This window comes from Phyllopteryx taeniolatus, chromosome 4, assembly GCF_024500385.1.
Source record: "Phyllopteryx taeniolatus isolate TA_2022b chromosome 4, UOR_Ptae_1.2, whole genome shotgun sequence".
In the NCBI taxonomy this organism is placed as follows: Eukaryota; Metazoa; Chordata; class Actinopteri; order Syngnathiformes; family Syngnathidae; genus Phyllopteryx; species Phyllopteryx taeniolatus.
The window spans coordinates 6687515-6701180 of record NC_084505.1 but is presented as its reverse complement, the minus strand read 5'-3'; the positions used below and the strand labels follow the sequence as shown (position 1 = coordinate 6701180).

General features: G+C 39.8%; 1 protein-coding gene across 6 annotated transcripts in view; it reads left to right on the top strand.

Annotated features, from left to right (window-relative positions):
* Positions 1-13666, top strand: part of sp6 (Sp6 transcription factor) — a 24091-nt gene extending 10425 nt beyond the window's left edge. Inside the window, exons 1-3 of one of the 6 annotated variants that reach the window (XM_061772231.1) lie at positions 6283-6474; positions 10447-10701; positions 10816-13666. In XM_061772231.1, coding sequence (XP_061628215.1) covers positions 10566-10701; positions 10816-11474 — 795 coding nt within the window. In that variant the 5' untranslated portion in view covers positions 6283-6474; positions 10447-10565 and the 3' untranslated portion in view covers positions 11475-13666. Of the gene's footprint in view, positions 1-6282; positions 6475-9096; positions 9135-10446 lie in introns of those variants that run through there. The other 5 variants (XM_061772232.1, XM_061772229.1, XM_061772228.1 and 2 more) reach the window with 5 other exon arrangements.

Sequence of the window (13666 nt, the reverse complement as noted above, 5' to 3'; positions counted from 1 at the left end):
CAATTTTTACAGTAAGACGTTTTACAGTGTATGGATCGATGTTCTCGTTCACTCTAAAAGAAGAAAACTTCCAAAAATACATATTTAGATGACATTTCTTGAAGTAACCTCTGTCTGTGTGAAACTGTAGATATCTCCTTAATTCACTAACAAACTCTTCTACATAATTAAAGTGGGATTTCCACAACTTTTTATTGTTAAAAAATATATATATTTCCACCCAAGCCAATACTAGAGGAGATAACAAATTGCTGATTAAGCCTGTCAGCTCCTCTAACATCTCACTGTATTCAATAGTTTATTTATATATATTTAGTGAATGCCTGATTCATTTTCCGCCTTGGCCCAGTCGGTGTCGCACCGAAAATGACGTTCAAGGAAACAACGGCACGGAAATGAGGCATTTTGCCGAGCAATGGGTGAAGCGTAGTTTTAAAACGCTCACTAAAAATATTGAGATTTTCTGTAGCATAAAATAGTCATACAATAATTACTGCGTAAACGAAAACAATAATTAAAATTGCCACAAATAAACAACATCTACCACTTTTCGAGGAGCCGTTGGCTGTCAGCAGCGGTGTGGGTGGTCACAAACCAGCACTCCTCTCGTCCTTACTGATCTGTTGTTATTGTTTTTGTTAATCTCATTTCTTTTAATGTGTGTGTAAGACAACTTGCGAGTGACCCAACGATGTACTGTAGTTTGTGAGAACTGTCATCCACTTGATTATAACTTTGAGCGCCGTAACACTGAGGCCGCTTCACCACCTGTCATGACGTAGAGTGGTTCTCCCAGCCGGTTGCCGCAATTTACTGAATAGCTGGAAGAAGCGGAATGCTACAGAATCAGGACGTGGGAGCGATACATTATGTACAAACGTACGCACGTACATCGCCCGTGTACATTTTGTCCACAGGCTTTGCTTTTTTTTTATCCACAGGTACATTGTAAATATAGTTAAGTGTTGTTGTAAAACACAATGTTTATTTTCTAATGTACATTATTTGAATGGTTTAGGGGGAACCCGGAAATGTATGTGTGTGTCTCCACATTAACAAGTACTGTAACTGCAGTGGTTAGAGAACGTATTTCTACGCTGGATATTGAACAATTGACAGTTTCCCTCGCTCTTTTTACAAAGCGCTTTTTTAAATTTATTTACATTTATCTGACAGGGAAGCTGGACCAAAGCAGGAATATATATATATATATATATATATATATATATATATATATATATACATACACACAACCCCAATTTCAATGAAGTTGGGACATTGTGTTAAACATAAAAACAGAATACATTGATTTGCAAATCAAGTTCACCTATATTTACCGTATTTTCACGGCCATAAGGCGCACCGCATTAAAAGGCGCAGTCTCAGTTACGGGGTCTATTTCTGTATTTAACACATACATAAGGCGTGCCGTATTATTGGGCGCAGGCATGGTAAAACATACATGATTACTTGGGGAAGTTGTTGACACAGAAGGTGTTGTAGGGTATTTGTGTCTGTTGCATGAACCACATGCATGGACCTGCACACTAAGTAATTGTGTGAAGTATACTGTATGAAGTCCTGCCTAGATGAGTGAAAGTGTTTTTATTCCCTTTGCTTCGAAAGTAAAAGCTGCTTGCCTTGGCCAAGTTGTCATGGTATCTAATGTCATATTTGGTGTATCTAAATTCGTATTCATCATTGTTTCCACAGTAAAGTGGGTGGAATGAGCATTTTCAAAACTGGTTAAGTTCAAAGAGACCAAAAAAAAAAAAGGAGTGCTAAGTGTGCCATATCTCTGGATCTTGGGGTGTGATAATATAAGCATGTCGCAGACATGTCATTAAGACACCTGGGAACTGTTTTAACCTTTACCCAAAATCGTCTCTACGGTATGGTACATTTTAATCTATTTTAAATCTATTGGTTCCAATACTTTTGCTCACCTCCCAAGTTGTGAATCAGATCCAGACGGAAATCCCTGGAAATATGATATCTTGTCTCATGTTCAGCTTTTGATGTCAAATCCAAATGTTTTCAGTCTACAGTAAAAAGAAAGGAATTGGCCTCACTGCCCCAATAATTTTGAACGTGTAACGTGTCAGATTTCATTCACCGTTTGTTTGTAGTTTTTTTCTCTTTAGATAAGATAAATACTTGCTAAACATTTGAAATTAATTGCCGTGGTCTGTGTTGCAAGCAATAATTAAACAGTAGTACAACAAACTGAAATAGGATAATGTCAGTAAGTGATAATCACTGTTTGAGCAGTACAGCTGCCTGAGCTGTACATTTCCAATATATATATATATATATATATATAAAATTCCAGGAAATAAGTTTATCTGTGTTCAAAATAGTAGAGAACATGGTACCTGTGAATTTCCATCTTGCATAGATTTTACCTGTTCCACAACATTGCAACATTCTTTGTATGTCATTGCCTTTGTTCAAACCAGAATGCTCTTGTGCTAATAACTGGTGCACATGGACATAACATTTAAAAAAGGTGACTCATGTTTCACCTGTCATTCTTGGTGCAGTCATATTCATGACAGCATCTCAATGACAGGCACAAACAGGTTATTGTGTACAAAATATCCGTTTTGTTTTGATATTGTTCTTGAGTTGTTTTTGATAAAGTCTGCAGCGAACAGGCTCATGGCACATATGGAATGCCGGAGGCAACCGAAATGAATTCTTAAAAGGTTTTGGAGGAGACAACATGTTACCTGAATGGCAGTCGTCCTCTTACGCACGCCTGTTGGCCTTTCATCTCCTGGAGTGTGCTGACAGGCCCTGCACATCCTGTCTATCCTTACACACAAACAGTAAAAACACTACAGGAAATAAACACCTTCCTAAGCCAATGGCAAACACTTTTGTGAGAGCACTCACTCATACAGTAATGGATAAGCAAAAGCCGGAACTGACAAAAAGAAAGCCCATAGAGAAAACACAATGCAAATACAAGTACATGTATTTTTTTGAATGAAGAGACCAAATACAAATAATGGCATCAATATCTGACAGGAAAAAAGATATATCACAACTAAAATGGCAAGACAATGAATACTATCGTACAAGAAAACTGTGTCTGGAATTGTGAACAATATAGTCTTTGTGGTTGAGACTCTCCGTGTGTGGTTCCAAGAATGTAGTACAGTAATCCCTCGTTTATCACGGGGGTTAGATTCCGGACCACCCCTGCAATAGGTGAAATACGCATATTTTACAATTATTTTTTTGTGACATATTTTAAAGCTGTATGAACCTCCCCAGACTCTTATTAATCATCCCCATATTCACTCCTATTAACCTCGACCATCCTCTTATAAACACGTTCTATATTACTCTAAACATAGAGTAATGCACAGTAGTACTGTACACTATGTACAGCACATTTTATTCCTTGCAATATGTGTTTTAATGAATTATTCGTTTGCAGTTGTTTTTTTACAGTTTTAATTTTTTAAGACTAGGAAGTGTTTATTTTACCACAAAAAAAATTACAGCATACACTCAAAATCCCGCAATATGAGGAATTATGCGCACTATGAATATGAAAAAAAAAGTCTGCAACGCACTGAATCCGCAGTAGGATTCTTAATTTACACAAACACACACATTAATCCGCTCTAAATCCGAGCTGAAGGTAAAGTCATCTCACCACATACTAGGTGGCACAGCCAATGAAGCAGAGGGCCGAAAGAGGAAGCTCAGGGCTGTTAAGGGACCAAAACAGTTGGTGAGAAGCCAAAGGATATTAATCTGAAGGGGCAGACAGGGTGGTAGGAGAGGATGTCTTATAAAGCATAGCATTATCGCGCGTGTCTTCCTGGAGGATTACCGGTAAGATAAGAAAAATGCAGGGTGTCTGTGTCCATCTGGCTTGCATAAAAGTTGCGCCTTAAATTGTTAAAATAGTCCTGCGTCTCATTTCAAATCACAGCCATTTTGATGAGTTGACTTTCAGCTCTCACCGCATCAACATTTCAACTTTTACAACCAGCCACACATAATAAAAGGGATTTTGAAAATGTGACAAAATGAAGCAATTAAAAACCTCTTAGCAATTAAATCTGTGGTTAAAAGACAGAGGTGGAGGATGGGAGGAGAAGATGGGCGGCATCAGTCGTACAGACAGGAACGACGGCGCCACTGCTGTTTAACAATCAAAGATGGGAGGCAGGGACTAGCAAGGAAGTCGTCCTTCGGAAAATACAGGTGTTTGCTACAATCAAAGCACAGCTTGCAGAAATGACTGGGTTTGAAGTTGAAAGAGGAAGGCAGGAGAAGAGGGGGCCTGTGTGATGAGTGACTGTCTGTTTGCGGGGGGAAACGTATCATAACACTGAGGACCAGAACACCCTGTGGGATTATGAATCATTAACAAGGATAAGAAAATTGATGACTTAGTTGTTTTTTTTTGTTTACTTTATTTGGATTTCTTTTCGTATGAAGGCTTTTTCCTCGCTTTTTATGGTCTGGCGAGTTCCAAGAAGACATTGAGAAGGTTCCTGTGGCATTTTACAAAGACCAGTGCATAAAATTCACTTTAAATGGTAGGAATCATGTCTACTAAATACTGTATATGCACACAGTAGGAGTGTTATTATTACACAAAGCTTGAGAATTCATTCTGATAGCTCATGGAAGTCATGTTCACCTTTAGACGACTAATTGCAATAGTAATCATGCATACCGCAGTCACATGAATATGAAATCTATTCACTATTGTACTTATTAATTTAGATTGCAGGAAGAACATGGAGATTGTTTTAGGAACCACAGGCCTATTGTAGATTCCAGACCACAAAGTCATGCTCAAGAAACGGGAAGTGCGTACACTTACGGTAAGCATAATAGCGGTGTCAAGAATAAAGTGTCAACAAGCTGTGAAACACGTGGCCTCTATTTCATTGGGAGAACATAAATACCAAAACACAACCTGCATTGCATTGTACTGCACTAAATGGCAATCGGAGCAATTTTTTGATTTTTGACGAAAGTCATTATTTGACTTTCGTACTTTATTTGGATGCGGCATGTATTATGTGCTCCTTATGTTATTTTATAGCCCCGATACAATGCAAATTAATTAAGCTGCAAATTGTTCTGTTCAATGGACTTGATGCCTTTGTTAGATTTAAATTTGGGCATTTAAAAAATGAACAGCAATGACAAGAAAGTTATTTTCCAATGTGTCTGTGTTTGTCAGTCGATCCGAAGCAGCTCCACCAACATGCTCTGACAGGTAAGGAATTGCCAGTGGTGACTGAATGATAAAAGGTAAAAGAAACAAAAAGTAAATGGAGTGACATTCAGAATTATGTTATGTTCATCCAAATCAATCAAGGCAGCAGTTCATCAAACTCACTCCACTTACAAGCAAGACATTCAGGATTTAGGACTTTTTCATTTCTATATCCGACACAGTACGCAATATACAAAAACGTTTGCAAAATCATTTACGACAGAAGTAGAATCATGTCAGACCTCCTGCTTTCCGTAGGTGACCGCATTCGGTCGAAGCCAAACCACCTCAGGAGTGTCACCAATTATAGGATCTCCCGAGTTGTAACTACTCTCAAGCTGCTATTATATGTACTGCGCTGCTCTTCAAAATATCGTCACGGCATGCAAACGATATTAGGTACATAACTGTAATAAAGGTAACTCACATTGCAAAGATTTTCCTCCGAAAAGAGGCTTCTTTATTTATGTATTTATTTTTTTTGCACATTGTGCTGGAGAGACAAAAGAGCAGAGGTCTCAAAATTGCACAAGGTCATGCTGCTCAAGGTCATTGTGTTGTGCTGCTCTTTTAGATTTAGATTCCATATTTGATTCTGAACTAATAATTTTTTTAATAAAAAAGGTTCTTTACAGATAGATTAAGTCAAGTTATTAGATGTACTGAGAAACTGGTAACAATTCCATCCTTTAAAAAAAAAAAAAAAAAGTGCTTAAATAATGCATCTTTTAGGTTATTTAAAGCAAATTCAACAGTAACGTCTACGTCCCAAAAAAAGTGAAAGCTGCGAGATTTTAATAAATAAAATCAGGAAAAATCTTGTCGACATGGTTTTGAAAGGGTCCCATCATGCATTACAAGCATAATATGAAATGCGCATCAGAAGAAAACGAGACCAAACGAGACAAGAGACACGTTTCCTGAATAAAAAGAGGAAGCGAGTAGTCGTCCATGACAGTGAGGGGGGTGATGACGTCGCATGAGGGGGCGGGGCCTTGACTCAGTCAAGACGCGCGCTCAACTGTAAAGTTTGTCCCACAACTGTGAGTGCGCCCGACACCGTCACCTCGCGCAAAATATGATGCGGATATTCTTCTTCTGTGCACATTTTCCGAGCCAGGGGAAGAAGCCGAGTTCAATTAAGCCAAAGGTCGTTCAACTAGTGTGACCTTATCTTTCCCGTCTCGCAGCAAGGCGAGGCTTCAAAGTCAAAACAGGTAACGCTTGAATTGCGATCATCTTTCTTGACTCTCGCCTGTGTTGAGCGCCATTGATTGATTTGAGAATGACACTTGTATTTTTTGTCTGCTAAGTTCGAGCGATAATTCAAAGTTAAGTTTACCACGGAAGCCGATAATACACTGTAATTTAACAAATACTCACACTGTGCTGAAGTAGAAGTACAGATACTTGTGGACCCCAAAAATAAAATTCCTGGTGAAAGTAGAACTACTGATTCAACTCCTTCACTGGAGCAAACGTTTTTTTTTTTAATTATTATTATTTTTACTCTTTATGTACTAGTCGTTAGGAGAATCTTTTATACTGTCAATGATATAAAATACCCGTTTTGGTTACTTAAAACTTACAAACGTTTCTCCATACAAAATTGCTCCCTTTTTATTAATCAATTTGTATGTAGTGCTCTACTGATCTACTGATCCAGGACTCAACTGACAGCAGGTCCTGCTTGGACATAACAAAAATTACTAAATTAGATAATAATAACAACTGAAAAAGTACACCTTGCTTGTATGTGTTTTTCCCACAACACCAAAATATCTCTCTTCAACAAGGCCATGGATGGGGAATATCTTGCTTCTCTGGATCTGTAGCGTCATTGTCATTAATTATCCCTGTTAAAGGTTCCTCCATGTTAGCGCTGTCCCTGTTTTTCCGCCTGATACAGTAATCACCTTTTTTTTTTTTTTATGTTATGTTCTCATCCACAGCAGTTTAAAAAGTAACGAGCCTGTTTTGACAAAGTCAGGAGTGTAGAGAGTACAGGTATCTGTTTTCAAATGTACGGAGTAAAAGTAAATGGTCATCAGAAAATAAATACTCAAGTCCAGTACAGATACTTGAAAAATCTACTAATTCACCGCTGGTTTTAAGTAATTTAAGGTTTAGATTGACCACCTTTGTAAACAATTTTTTATTTATTCACGCTTAAAGTGTTAGTACATAATAACAAATGAGAGTTATTCTTCCTCTTTTACAGGTTATGCTTTAATATACCAATAATAAATTCGAGGCAATAACATAAATCCACAGTGTCCATGGTGCAGCAGAAATGCATGAGAGGAGTGCTGAAATATGTTGCTTTTCCCAGCAATTGCATTGAATTAACTATACAATGAAATAACAATTTGCATGAATTAGTCTGAATTAGAATAAGTATAAATTAATTTGTGTGTGTATATATATATATATATATATATATATATATAGAGAGAGAGAGAGAGAGAGAGAGAGAGAGAGAGAGAGAGAGAGAGAGAGAGAGAGAGAGAGAGAGAGAGAGAGAGAGAGAGAGAGAGAGAGAGAGATAGATAAACAGATAGTGCCCATTGTCGGATTTCATTTGCAACCTACAGCCCAGTGGGAGAATTTTGTTTATCTTTCAATCTATCTATCTTTTTATAGATCCATCTATCTTTGAAAAATCTTCAAATATAGCCTTCCAAAAATATAAATATAAATATAGCCTTGTTCATTCCATCCTGAAGAATCAAACCTAACCTGCTGTCTTAAAAAAAACAAAAAAAAACGAAGTTGTATAATGCATTGTGCAAAAATTAATATGAAGGGGATTAGTGAACGCCTATAAATCAACAATGAAATAGATTTCTTGTGGTATCACGCACATAGTGCTCTCATGACAACTGAAGATACATTTTAAGCAGCTTTTTGAGTGTCCAAGTCACATGGACTCTAAATTGGTGAAGATTACCAACTTTCATCTGTTTTAACCAGTGTTTCCCAACCTTTATTTGGCTGAAGCATCGATTTTACATGAGAAAATCTCACAGGACACCCATCAAACAAAAATGTCACAGAAATATGAATACTGAAATCATTTAGTCACAGTTTGACTTGCTCAGTGTGAAATATCGGCCTGTTTAATTGTACATAAAGCTGATACACTTGCAGGAAGCCATGACTTATTCTGTTGTATGATACACAGGTTTATTGTACCTAACTCCGGTCCCACCAGACTCCAAAGCTTTGATTTAGATAGAAAAGTGCTTCAAGCTCAGAGCTGACCTGTACTGAGCTGTCCACAGAAAACACATTTACCATGTCATGAACATTAACTTCTGTGTACTTTTTAATGTGATATTTTAATGCGTCTGAAGACTCCACTAATCTATATGGGCTTGTACAGTGATTAGTACACAACTATTTCCTCCTCTCAGCAAAAAAGTCTGCTCGCTCCTCCTCCCAATGGCCGACTTGTAAACTAGTGGCTGTGCTGGGTCTTGGCCAGGCAGGTTTTATGACCACAGCTCTGTCATTGCGTTGCAATATCATCTTCTTCCCAGGCGAGACCTCCAGTCCCCCCACCCCATCAACCCCACCCCTTCTCCCTGTGCCAGCTGTTTCGCTCAGTGTTCCCAGCACTTTGGCGAATAGAGGAGGATTACGCTTTGTTTGTTTATCCTCAGCGACAGAGGAGTATGGGTGACTATTCCGACGTACACCGGAGTCACATTCCCCCAAAATTACAGAGCAGTAGCCGTTGCTCCAGGCCGACATGAAATAAATCTGTTTGACCTTAAGTACAGCACCTTTCATTCGGGAATTCCAAACTAATTGGTTTACGATTTCATTGCTTGTAGGATTCATCTATGAGTGACTGGACCTTCAAGAAGGAAGAGTATGTCCATGTTGACTCAACAAATTAAGACTGACTGAGGGAATTTGTCACTGTCAGTCACCCTGACGCCACATGCGTGTAAACCAGATTTGCACCGCCTGCCTCGGATGCATCGAAGTAGACAGCTTTTCTCTTGGAGACTGTGCTGTTTGCTATGTCAGATGTGGTATCATTCCAAGTAATCTTCAGACCAAGATACTTACCTTCTCAAGCTTTAACCTCTTTTACTGTTTCCTGCTGTAAAAAGAATAGATCTTCGAGGATGGGTGTGTGTGGTGGAAGTCAACAAGATTGTTTGGAGCGAGGAATTTATTGTTTGGAGTCGTGTACAAGTCCCGCCAGCTTTCGGCTGGTTGTCAGTTTCCACAGACGTTGGATTTTAACAAGCTTTGTGTCACCTTTCAAAAGATCTCCTCATCCTACTGCTGATTGACATGTTTTAAGGTGTAGAGAATTGTACATAGCTGGAATGCTGCTTGAATCAGGGTGACGGTTGTGTTTCTGAGCGTTTTCCCCTTATTGAGTTACATAAAGATTGTTCTCGATATTGTTTGACTCTCAGCCTCTGTTTGTCATCAAACTGCAAGTGGTGCCTCCGGTGTGTTTGAGGTGAAGTGTTTTACAGGGCTTCTTTTGTATGTTGCCTGAAGGCTTGTGATGTGTGAAGGGTTATAAATCAAGTGTGATTCATAAAAACAGGTTCTGCTGTCTGCCAAGTTTCATCTCTTCTCTACAGACCTCCGAAATGTACAAATAGATTTTGGCCCGCAGCCATACCGCCAAACTGCTCCCCTGTCAACACCCCCTGCACCCCCCAACAACACACACACACCCTCCTCACACAAACACACAGACACACACACACACCCTCGCTGTTCCCTCCTCCAACCTCACCAGCATTTATCTCCCCCAACGATTGCCTCTGCACAGGACCAATGATGTTGTTTTCTTTAAGCTTTTCTTTGACTGTCCTCCATGGGAAGTACCTGGCAGCAGATACATGTGGCAGGCCTGTGCCTGGACATGTCTGTCTCCCCTCTCTTCTGTCTGCACGGCCATGCAGTGTGAGAATTGTAGTATCCATGGCGATGAGGGATGTGTGTGTGTGTGAGGTTTGTTATTCAAATGTTGTATTAAAGAGGATTTGGGCCTCAATGTCTGCATATCTGAAGTTTAGAAATGTCAGCGCCTCAAAGGCGCATAGTATGGAAAAAAATGACCTCATGGTTTTGTGAAGTCATTGTCGGAATGCGTGTAACACATAAAGTGCTGATGTTGAAGAGTTAATTATTTGTCCTTTTTGTGTCTGCAGGTTTTATAGTGTGTCACCTCCTTGCCATGTGGTAATCATCTGAACAACACAAAAAAACGATACTGAACAACGGCTTGAGCCGCTGATCTCATCTACCAGAGTGCACCTGCAAGGCTCACATGGCCCACCATTATGAACCCTGGCTACGGACAGCACCATCTAGTGGCAGCACAGACGAAATGAACATCACTTCCTGGTGGGACCTCCAGAGAGATGTTCCGTCTGGGAACTGGATTGACCTCCACACAGGGCAAGGTGCTGACTTACCTTCTGTGAGTTCAGGGGCCACCATGGGTGTGCAGTCCTCTTTAGCCTCCTACGGTTCTGAGTCGCAACTGTGCTCCTTGCCTCTTACTCAACATGTACCAGCATCACATTCACCTCACCTCTTCCCTCCGGGTGGCTTCAAGATGGAACCTCTCGCTTCTGATATCTTCCAACAAGAACCATTCACACTGGAGGAGCCACGGGAGAATGTTGTCTTGGCCCGGCCAAAGTCCCAGAGGCGTTCTTCTTCCAGGGGGGCTGGCCAGGCGGTGTGTCGCTGTCCTAACTGTGTTCACGCTGAGCAACTGGGCCACAGCACTGATGACAGCAGGAGGAAGCACATGCACAACTGCCACATCCCTGGCTGTGGCAAAGCCTATGCCAAGACCTCTCATCTAAAGGCTCACCTGCGGTGGCACAGCGGGGACCGGCCATTCGTCTGCAACTGGCTCTTCTGCGGCAAGCGTTTTACACGTTCCGACGAACTGCAGCGCCATTTACAGACGCACACCGGTACCAAGAAATTTAGCTGTGTGTTATGCCCTCGGGTGTTTATGCGCAATGATCACCTGGCCAAGCACATGCGTACACATGAGTCCCCAGCAGGTCATGGGGAGGAGAGTGTGAACGGAGATGGCAAGGGCTTCGATTCCCCCACACCTCCTCAGTCATCATCAAACATGTCCGCACCCGACACCATAGAGCCTCCACTGAAGCTGAAATGTGAGACAGACCCCTCGGTGTCCGGTGCAACTGGGTAGTCCAGCTAATTTCATTACTTTCAGAATCAAGTTTGATCTAAATAGGGATGCCATCACTTGTGCACATTCTGTCATCAGTTTCATAATAGAGCTGTTTGGATTTTAGGTTAGAAGCCTAAACTGATCTACTTGGTACAGAATGTGTTTTTCTATGGTTCAGTAAATTACTAATATTGACTGGACCATCAACTCTGTGATTTACTAGCACTCTGACCTCTGCTTAGGTTGAAGTTTTACCAAAAGTGCGCTTAATGATGTTAGTAAGAGGACAGTATAATTTTTTATTGTGTCTTGAGTTAACATGATACAAAACAACAGACAATAGATTCCTTTCAAGAAAGTTTTAAAATGTTTTTTTTTTTTTTTTAGCTGGAGAATTGTGTAACAGGAACACTTCTCATGTCTGGATTGGCACCAGAAATAAATGGGTTCTTCCTCTGCACATATGCCAACCCTTCACAAAACTTGGGCTGTGTAGTTTTTTACATAATCCTTCTGGCTAGCAAACTAATATAATACCGTCCTCTCCTTGGCAGAGGCAAATAAATGATTCCACAAAATGAGCGAAGTTTGCAACTCAGAGAGAGTCTGTTGCAGGACTCATGCTGCTAGGGACACTTTCTACCTGCAGATCAAACAAGGGTGCATTAATTGAGTTACTATGGTACATACATTTTTGTTTTACTGAAAGACTTTGAAGATTTTTTTTAAAGAAAATTAAGCAACTTGAAGTATGAATTGTGGCGGCACAGTGGACGACAGGTTAGAGCGTCAGCCTCACAGTTCTGAGGACCCAGGTTCAATCCCCGGCCCCGCCTGTGTGGAGTTTGCATGTTCTCCCCGTGCCTGCGTAGGTTTTCTCCGGGCACTCCGGTTTCCTCCAAAAACATGCATTAATTGGAGACTCTAAATTGCCCGTAGGTGTGACTGTGAGTGTGAATGGTTGTTTGTTTGTATGTGCCCTGCAATTGGTTGGCAAGCAGTTCAGGGTGTACCCCGCCTCCTGCCCGCTGACAGCTGGGATAGGCTCCAGCACGCCCGCGACCCTAGTGAGGAGAAGTGGCTCGGAAAATGGATGGATGGATGGAAGTATGAATTGTCTAACAAATGCAAATAAATCCCACAAGCGATGCAAAACATGAATACATACAAGTATATATAAATTCATGTTTTGCATTGCTTGTGGGATTTAATACAGTTAACCGTGGTCACAGCAGCTACTGCTTGGTTCAACCTATGCACGATTCTGTTTGGGCATGTTAATGACAACAATTATGTCAAGAAAAAACACCTCATGTGTTAATACTACCGGGAGCCTTGTGGATATTCACATCTTTGTACAAAGAAGACATTAGAATCAACAGGTCTATGTGGCCAAAGCAGCAGTTACCAGGTCAACAATGAAAACGATATCCAGGAAACTGAAGGACACTTAATGTGAACACCTATCTGCCGCGTGATGCAATTATTTGTGCAAGTCCCTCAATCAACGTTTGCAACAGCTAGATCATTTTGGAAAGTGATCTGTCAGAAAGATATACACACTTTGGATTTAACACAAAAATAAAACAAAAATTAGTTATCATTCTGTTGATGAAAATTAAGTACATAATAATTATACCACACAACACTTTTTCTCCAGGGTAATGTTTGTATTGTAAGGAAAATATAGAAGGAGAAACATCATGTGATGTTAGAAATAATTCAAAATTTGGTTGGCCTGGTTATTACAATGCAATTTCCATCTTTAAAGAAAGACTTGTACACTGTTTAATTGAGACGTGCAGCGATAATTTGGATAACTACCAATTATAAGACTACACGCATTAAGGACAGGCATAATAAGAAATTATTGTCAACCTATGATGATAATGACTACTGTAATTAGTAAGTTTACAATAATGCAGTCTCACAATTTCCTTGTTTTTACATGAGAATTTAAGAGTTGTTGGTTAATTGCTGTGTACTTATTGTGTACTGCATATTAATATTTTGTATAGTAACAGTTTAACGGTGTTTTCATTTATATTGATTTGATCAGTAGCATAAGAAAGATACATTTTTAAAGAACTTTCTGTAGTCATTTTAAGTTGTAGTGACTGTAATAAAAATTTATAGTGTTTATGTGGTGTAATATTGTTTATTTAATCTGTTATTGTCATCTATAATTAATAAAACGGTGTGCATGTGAA